This window comes from Dipodomys spectabilis, unplaced genomic scaffold (genome assembly GCF_019054845.1).
Source record: "Dipodomys spectabilis isolate Male_0828 unplaced genomic scaffold, ASM1905484v1 ptg000648l, whole genome shotgun sequence".
Lineage (NCBI taxonomy): Eukaryota > Metazoa > Chordata > Mammalia > Rodentia > Heteromyidae > Dipodomys > Dipodomys spectabilis.
The window spans coordinates 161,718-170,521 of record NW_024871325.1 but is presented as its reverse complement, the minus strand read 5'-3'; the positions used below and the strand labels follow the sequence as shown (position 1 = coordinate 170,521).

The 8,804-nt window shown below is 64.0% G+C and overlaps 1 protein-coding gene across 1 annotated transcript; it reads left to right on the top strand.

Moving 5' to 3' along the window:
* Window positions 1-3,614: 3,614 nt before the first annotated feature.
* Window positions 3,615-6,843, top strand: Zbtb42 (zinc finger and BTB domain containing 42). Its single transcript, XM_042671628.1, has one exon. The coding sequence runs from the start codon at window positions 3,617-3,619 to the stop codon at window positions 4,829-4,831; it is 1,215 nt and encodes a 404-aa protein (XP_042527562.1). The 5' UTR covers window positions 3,615-3,616; the 3' UTR covers window positions 4,832-6,843.
* The last annotated feature ends 1,961 nt before the right edge of the window (window positions 6,844-8,804 follow it).

The following is an 8,804-nucleotide window of genomic DNA, read 5'->3' as shown; positions in this document are numbered from 1 at the left end:
AAGACGCCCGGCTCCCCCTGGGGGTCTCCGTTCTGCTCCCTCCCCCCAGCGAGCTGTCCAAGCTCAGGCTGCGGAGGTCCAGGCCGGAGCCCCAGCCCACACTGACCACCAGAGGCTAGCTCTGGGGGCATCAGACCTGTGTCCATCACTCAGCACTCTCCACACCCCCCACCCCTGTCCCCAGGACGGCGTGGGCCAGGGTGGCCACAGTGACCACTGGGAGCCAGCAGGGTGCCCTCTTGTGGGAGATGCCTGGGATCCTCACTCCAGGCGCCTCTGCCCACGTTGTTTGCGCCCTGTGCGGCCAGAATCCCTACCAGCGCGTCCAGTCCCATCTACCGTGGGCATCTGCCCTCCCCAACCTCTCAGTGGCCACCTCTTCCATGGCCCTTCTCCAGGAAGTCCCTGCTTCAAGAACACTCCCTCCTGCCCCACCAGACAAAGCAACCTCAGGGCGCAGCCCGGCTACTGCCAGAACTACTGCCGAATTCCACGGCCAGATGTTTCTAGCAAAAAACTGCTGCCTCTGCCCTGGTGGACCGCTGCCTCCCTCCACAAGCACTGGGGACGTCCTGTCACCTTCTACAGCTGCTGGCATTCAACAGGGCTTGAGGGCCAGTGTCCCTAGCCACAAGGTCTGGGCAGCTGCTACAGGGCAGAGCCTTGGCTGCTCCCAGGCCAGATGGTTGCCCTGAGTCTGGACACGCTCTGTCCAAACCAGGGCCAACCTAACTGGGCTCCGTGGCAGCCTCCTGTTGTGCACCTGAACCACACTGGCCAACCCAGAGGTGCTAGAGCCAGAGGCTCCTCAGGCTCCGTGCACCAACTCAGCAGCCGGGGTCTGCCCCTCCTCCTGGAGTGGGCATGCAGGAGGAACCTGAACTCAGATTTTCCAAGCGGAGAGACACAGGGGCTTGTTTCCCACTGTCCCCTCTCCCACCCCCGGCCTGTCCCCGGCTGGACAGACCTCCTGGATCCTGCAGGATCAGCTCTGCATTCCAGCAGCCAGGTAGGACAGGCAAGAGGCCCCACTGGGGAGGATTAGCATATCACCAACCCACCAGGCATTTGTGGAACATTCATTCTGTGACTGGCCAAAGACACAACAGTGAACAACACAGCAGCCATAGTCCTGACAGCAGGGTACACACCTGGCCTGACCACTGACCAGACTCCCTGCAAGCCAGTCAGGCAAAGAGACTGGGTCACGGGATGGGGTGGCGGTTCAGGGAGACCACCCTGGCTAAGGAGGTGGCCCTCAGTTGGGGACAGGAATGAAGAGGAGACAGTGGGAGGCTCTTTGGGGAACATTGCAGAATGCATATGACTGATAATAACAAGGGCCCTAGACACTGGTGTGTACCAGGCCCCGCTTTGAATGTTCACAGTCTCAGGATTTTCTCAGAGTCCATTTTCCTCATCTGGGCCTGCTCAGCAAGGGACAGACCTGAGGCCCCAGGTCATGCCCAGGGCTGACAGGGGCAGGGGCAGACAGGGCTCCATGCCACACAGGCTCAGAGGTGGCATCAGGCCATCATCTAGAACTCTCTGGGCATCTGAAATAGAGAGGACTCAAGTGAGAGCAGGTCCCAGCTGCCTCTTGGCTGTCTTAGTGTCTGAGTGCCACATGACTCTAGGTACTGAGCTCCAGTGGTCAGATTTAGGATAAGCATACAAACATCCAGTCAGCTTTGCATTTCAGATAAACAAGGAATCTTTTTCAGTATGACGATGTTTTTCCTTCTGTAGACTCTTCCTCCTCCCCTCCCCATACCTTTTTTTTTTTGGTCACTTGTTGGGGCTTGAACTAAGAGCCTGGGTGCTGTCCCTGAGCGCTTTTGCCACTTTGAGATATAGCTCCACTTTGTTTTGAAGTGATTAATTGAAAATAAGAATCTCACCAGGACTTTTCTATCCGGGCTGGCTTCAAAGCATGATCCACAGATCTCAGCCTCCTGAGTGCCTAGGATTACAGGCCTGAGCCGCTGGCTCCTGGCTCAATCCTGCTTTTTTGCTGATTCTGGAGATGTTATCAAGCAAACTTTTCTGCCTGGCCTAGTCTCAAATCAGGATCCTCTAGGTTTCAGTCTCGAGTAGCTAGGGTTACAGGCCTGAGCATCAGTACCCAAGGTCCTCCTGTAATCTTCACAGCCAGGGTGAGCTCCAGGTCTTGGCAGCGGCTCAGGCTTGCACACAGGACCCCTGAGGTCTCTCTTGTGCCACAGGAGTTCCCCACCTGGCAACTGAACGCCCCCAGTACCCGAGAAGGAAGGCTCCGGGCCCTGCCCTCTGCTTTCCCAGGTTCCTTTCTGCCCATTCACCTAGATACCGGTCCTTTCCTCCAGCCCTGACCCACCCTGCCACCCCCAGCAGTTTTGGCTGTGCAGGTCTCCGTGTCCTGCATCCATGCCCGAGGAAAGCCAGAATGGAAACCTGACCCGGTGACCCTGGCCATCTTACCTCCCCTCCCTCACCAAAAGGTATGAAAATGAGAGTGCCTGTAGCTGGGGGGGGGGGGCTGACTTCAGCCCACTGCTCTGCTGTGGTCTGGGGGTTTCCTTCCTCCAGAAGAGCTGAGTCCTCTCAGCCCTCAGGACGGCCCTGGCCTGTGTCCCCATGCCCAGGTGCTTGCCCCGGCCTCTCTGGGGCGCCCAGGCCGCCCGGGTGCCCTCCGCGGCCCAGCGGGGTCCCCCGTGCGGGACTCGCCGAGCTCCAGGGCGGGAAGAGGGCCCCAGCGAGCCGGGCGGGCGTCGGGGAAGCCGGGCGCCTTCCTCCGGAGGCCCGCCCCGCCCCGGGCGCCGCGCCCGGCCCCGGCCCCGGCCCGTCCGCCTTCCAGGCGGTCCCGACGGCGCCCTCCTCGGGACGGCCCGGGGCCGGCAGCAAGCGCGAGCCGCGAGCGGAGTCCGGCCGGCGCCGCGGGGACCCCGGGGGCGCGGGGCCCCGGGGGGGGGGGGGCGGACGACAAGTATCGCGAGAGCCCCCACCCTGTCCCCGGACCGGCAGGGGCGGCGGGGTGACCTCAGCGGATCCGCGCTCCGGGACGCGGCCCGGGCCCGCCCCCTCCGGGGCGCGATCGGGGCGGGGCGAGCGGCGGCCCGGCCGGCGACTTCCAGCGCGCCCCGCCCGACGCCGTCCGGGTCGCCGCGCCTCCCGCCGGGCCGCGCCTCGGGCAGCCGAGCGCGCGGGGCCGGCCCGGGAGGGCGCGCGGCGCGGGGCGCGGAGGTGAGCGCGGGGCGCCGGGGAGGGAGCGGGGGCGGCGGGGGCGGGGAGGCGGCGGGGACGAGCGCGCGGGGCGGCGCGGGGGGCGGACTCCCGGCTCCGCCCGCCCCGCCAGCCGCTCCCCGCGGCCGCGCTGCCTTAAATGGGGCCGGCGGCGGGCGACGGCGGGCGGGCGTCGGGGGGCGCGCGGGCGCCCGGGGCCGAGGTCCGCGGGCCGGCCGGGCCGCGCGGCGTCTCCGCCCCCCGGGCCCCGCCCCCGGCGGCGCGGCTCTGTTTACTTTCGGTCGAGTTTTTCCTGCCGGGGCGGCAGGTGCCGGGCGGGCGGCGCGCGGCTCCGCGTCCGCCCCGGCCGGGCTGACCCGCGCGGTTGTGCCCAGGTGATGCGGCGCGCGGCGGCATGGAGTTCCCGGGGCACGGGCGGCGGCTGCTGGCGCGGCTGAGGCGGCAGCGCGCCCTGGGCCTGCTGTGCGACTGCACCGTGCTGGTGGGCGCCGCGCGCTTCCCCGCGCACCGCGCCGTGCTGGCCGCCTGCAGCGTCTACTTCCACCTCTTCTACCGCCACCGGCCCGGCCGCCGCACCGTGCGGCTCGACGGCCACATCGTCACGGCGCCCGCCTTCGGCCGCCTGCTGGACTTCATGTACGAGGGCCGGCTGGACCTGCGCAGCCTGCCGCTGGAGGACGTGCTGGCCGCCGCCAGCTACCTGCACATGTACGACGTCGTCCGGGTCTGCAAGGGCCGGCTGCGGGAGGACGCCCGGGGCCCGCCGCCCGCGCCGCCCGGCCGGCCCGCCGCCCCCTGCCCGGCCGCCCGCAAAGCCGAGCTCCCGCCCGCAGGGGTCCGGACCGCCCTGGCTCTGCGGGCCTCGGGGCCTCCTCCGCGGCAGAGCCCTGGAGAGTCGTCCGGGGCCCTGGACCTGTCCTTGAAGCCCGGCCCTAGACCAGAGCCCGGCAACCGGCCCCGCCCGGGACCGGAGCCCGGCCCCCAGCCCTGTGTCCGCAGCCGGGGGCAGCCAGGGGCCCCGCCGCCAATGAAAGAGGAGCCAGACTCGACGTCTGAACGGGAGGATAACGGCACCCCCCGGGGCCCCCCAGTCTGTGTCCCTGCCGCGCGGGCCGCGGACGCCCAGTCGCTGCCCGTCTGTGAAGCTGGCAACCAGCAGCTGGGGCTAGACGCAGAGCCTGCGGCGGGCGTGGAGGAGGTGGGTCCCCGCGGGCACCTCTGCATCTGCCCGCTGTGCTGCAAGCTGTTTCCCAGCGCCCACGCCCTGCAGCTGCATCTCAGTGCCCACTTCCGAGAACGGGACGGGGCCCGGGCCCGGCCGGCTCCCGATGGCACCGTGCCCACGTGCCCTCTCTGCAGCAAGACCTTCTCCTGCACGTACACGCTGAAGAGGCACGAGCGGACGCACTCGGGGGAGAAGCCCTACACGTGTGTGCAGTGCGGCAAGGCCTTCCAGTACTCGCACAACCTGAGCCGGCACGCCGTGGTGCACACGCGTGAGAAGCCGCACGCCTGCCGCTGGTGCGAGCGCCGGTTCACGCAGTCCGGGGACCTGTACCGCCACGTCCGCAAGTTCCACTACGGCCTGGTCAAGTCCCTGCTGCTGTGATGGTCCCCTGCATGCCTGGGGCTGGGGCTGGGCTGGGGGAGGGAAGGGCAGGCCCTCATGGTGGAACCATGCATGGAAGAGGAAGTTTGGGTAGACAGAAGCCCCCAAGGCTGGATGGCTCCAAGTGTCCACCTGAAAATTCCTGCTGCTGCTGCTGCTGCTGCTGCTGCTGCTTGGGATGAGCCCAAACTGGTGACTTCTCTGCCTCCCCTGTGCCAGGTTGTGCCCTGCCTAGGCTAGAAGAAAACTTCCTCAGTGTCCCTTCCTGCCAAGTCCCCAGGGTGTGTGTGTGTGTGTGTGCACGCACTTGGGTTCAGGCATCCTCCGTGTGAGGTGGGACTTCCCCGGCTGCCCCTCTGATGCGCTTGGCGTCTTTGTGAGTTTGGTGTCACCACAGGAAAGTTGGCGGTGAGCAGCCAACAAGGCGTTGTGAAGGAGTGTCTCTCGGTGGGTAGCAGCAGGAAGCCTGCTCGGGAGGGCTGGGGCACCATAAGACCCAGCAGGGGTCCAGGAGGCATGGCTGGCATCACGGGGCACAGCCTAGCAGGACCCCAGGGCAGCATGAAGATGACCGGCTAGAGCCAGTGGCCCTGGAGTTTATTGGTGGGTGGAAAGTGAATCTTGATGCACTAACTTTGTACAGAAGATTGAGACCTGAGAACCAGGTTCTCTTCAAAGACCTCGGAGGTTGGCAGGTGACTGCTTGTGTGGATGGATGGCAGCCTGATTACGACATCCAGGGTGCTTCTAAGGAGGCAAAAAAATGAGTCGCTGCTATGAGCTGAGCTCTGGGTGCGGGAGGCTGCCGGACCCCTGCGGTACCCCAGGGGCTCCAGGGCATCTAAACAGTGCTGAGAATATGAGTCAGGGCCTCGCTAAGCAGGGCAGCCTCTGGCCTCCGGGGTCGGGCATGGCTTGTGGAAGTGGGGGGGGGTAGACCACCCAGGCCAGAGCCATGGCTCCCGCCTTTCTCTGCAGCCTCGGGCGGCACGAGGAGGACACGCCGCTACCTTGGCAGTGGTCGGCTCACCCACTCTCTAAGCAAGTCTCACTGCAGAAGTTCAGTGGTTGGGGGGAAGCATGGGGAGCCCCAGCCCCCTGGAGGTCACCAGGTAGCAGAGTTGCCTGGATGCCCGTGGTCCCCAGACCTTGCCCAAGTGGCACTGAGGGTGGAGCCAGCCAGATAAGTCTTTATCCCTCTTCCTGATAAGCTTGATGTGTTCATCTCACCTGCCTGGCTCAGAGGAAGTGGCCGCTGGCCTCTCCCTGATTTGGCCAGATCCCGGGTCACCTCCCTGCAGGCTCTGGCCTCTGCTGTTGGGCCTGTAGCTAGCCTGGAAGCCAGTTCCTCTCAGTGGTGCTTGGAGGCTGCAGGCCAGAGAGCGGAGGACAGGGGTAGGGGGAGCTCCTGCTTCTGAGTGTCCGGTTCCTGACCTCAGGACCAGAGTTTGCACTCTGAGCCATGTGCTCCCGGAGCAGTGGCATTTGTCTGTCAGTCTGTCTGTCTGTCTCCTAGCCCATGATTAGGCCTGCAGCCCTGCAGGTTAGCAACTCCAGCACTGCCCACAGGGGGCCCAGTGCTACTGCGTATCTGGTTTCTGGGTGCTTGGGGCTGGGGGGAGGCAGACGCCAAACCTGGATATAATGAACACTGGACTCCTTGTCTTCTGGGTTGTCACTGTGAAGCTAATGTAAAGAGACGCAATCAATTTTAACATTGTGCCCGGCACGGTTCAGGTGAAATGCACACAGCTATGTCTGAGACACTGTCTGTGGGAGAGCAGAGGAAGGGGTACGAGCCCAGGTCCAGGTGTGGCTGCTGCGTAGGTCTCCAGGGCCCCTGCTTCTCTGCCCCAGGAAGGGGACCCAGGCGGGAGAGGGCTCTTCCTGCCTGGCGCTTGGCTGGAAATTCGTTTGCATGGCCAGCCTGTGCCACCCTTAGCAATGTGCGCTGTCTTCCTGTCTCCACACTGGCTGCATGACGGCAGAGTAATAAAGCCAGCACAGGTGGACACGGCTATGGTTATTCTGGGCACAGGAGGGGCTGGAAGGGGAGCCCTGCAGGGCTGGGTGACAGAGGTGGCATGGTGCACTTGGCTCTGCCCTGCACGAAGTGCTCCTGCCCCATGGGAGGGTGCACCCCCTTTCCCTGGTCGGGGGGGGAGGTGGCCTGGGTGAGGGAGGGGCTGGACCTGAGCCGTTCTGTCCTGCATCTGCAGTCTGTCCGCCCCTCCCTGTCCCTGTCTTTGGCCTCCTCCCACCTCACTGAGACCTTCCACAGATTGACTGGGCCCCAGAGGCTGTGTGTCCGCCACCAGCCCCCCCGTGGAGAGCCGAGTGCGGCACTGCCCTCTTAGGGGTTAGGTGGGAGGCAGAGTTTCCTAGAGCCGTGGTGAGCCCTCTCGGGGGCAGGCCCTGGGCGACGGCCTCGGTGTCTGCCATCTACCCAGGCCAGATGTCCACTCTACTGGAGAGAAGCCGGGGCAATGCTGGGCCTCGAGGTTAGACAGCTGGTACCAGAAGGCCCTGCCAGTGCCCGGGCCAGTGGGTCCCCAGCCTTCCTCCCACCAAGCCTGTCCTGTCCTGCAGGAGGCCCTGTCATGTTCCCAGTTAGGCCCATGAGTCACCAGGGCCTTCCCAGCCTGGCAGGAGGAGGCTGTTACCATGACAACACAGAAGAAGGCCCGCCTCAGGTCCCCTTGGAGAGGGGGCTTCCCGGGACCCTTCCAGCCTCTTTCTTGGGCAGCATTGCCTTCCCGGCCCTCACTGGAGCCCACCTCGCTTGTCCTGCTTATGCCTCTGGTAAACTGAGGTAGGTGAAGAGCAGTTGGCGGCCAGTTGGGAACTTCTTTTCCTGCCGTTTGCACACTGGGACCCAGAGTCAGGGGCCTCAGGCCACCTTGTGAGAGCAGCTCTGCGGGCAGCAAGGACAAAGAGAGGTCCAGAGAGCTCGACAACGCAGCATAGATGGCGCCAGGCCATGCCGCTCACGGTGAACACTGGGGTGGGGCTCTGGACGGGGTGAGGTGAGTGGATGTGGGCCTGAGCAAGCTGCCAGGCGGGCGCAGGAGAGACCAGACGACCAGACTCCCCCGACCCCCTTCCCAGCCCTGGCCATGGAGCTGCCCAGTTGAATAGCCTTCCCAGACCAGAATATTTTGAAAGACTCCCCCAAAGAACTTAGGACAGATGGTGCAGGTGTGTCTCACACTTGAACCTCCCAAGTATTGCTCCATAACTGAGCTTCCATAGCTTCTCTCTTCCCAACTTTAGGCCCAAATTCTTTTAGCCATACAAACTACATTGTCACAGCCATGGTCTTCAGTACAAAGACCCCAACATCCACCCATCGCCTGAATAACTACCTCCACTACCTGTCCCTCCACACCTCCATCTGTCCTGCAAACCACATGTCTATCACTTCCTCTACCTCCATCACCACTTCCGCCTCCAACACTACTTCCATCTCCCCTCACTACCTCCACCTCTGTCATCACCTCCACTTCCAAAACCCCCTTCACCTCTGCCTCCACTCCATCACCACCTCCACCCATCTCTATACCTCCATCCCATCTCTACCTCCACCTCCATCACCACCTCCACCCATCTCTATACCTCCATCACCACCTCCACCCATCTCTACCTCCACCTCCATCACCACCTCCACCCATCTCTATACCTCCATCACCACCTCCATCCCATCTCTACCTCCATCACCACCTCCACCCCATCTCTACCTCCACCTCCATCACCACCTCCACCCATCTCTATACCTCCATCACCACCTCCACCCATCTCTACCTCCACCTCCATCACCACCTCCACCCATCTCCACCTCCATCCCATCTCTATACCTCCACCCATCTCTATCTCCACCTCCATCACCACCTCCACCCCATCTCTACCTCCACCTCCATCACCACCTCCACCTCCATCACCACCTCCACCCCATCTCTACCTCCACCTCCATCAC

Bases quoted from the DNA above. Each gene is read 5' to 3' on its own strand.
- Zbtb42 (XM_042671628.1), top strand. From the start codon at position 3,617: ATGGAGTTCCCGGGGCACGGGCGGCGGCTGCTGGCGCGGCTGAGGCGG.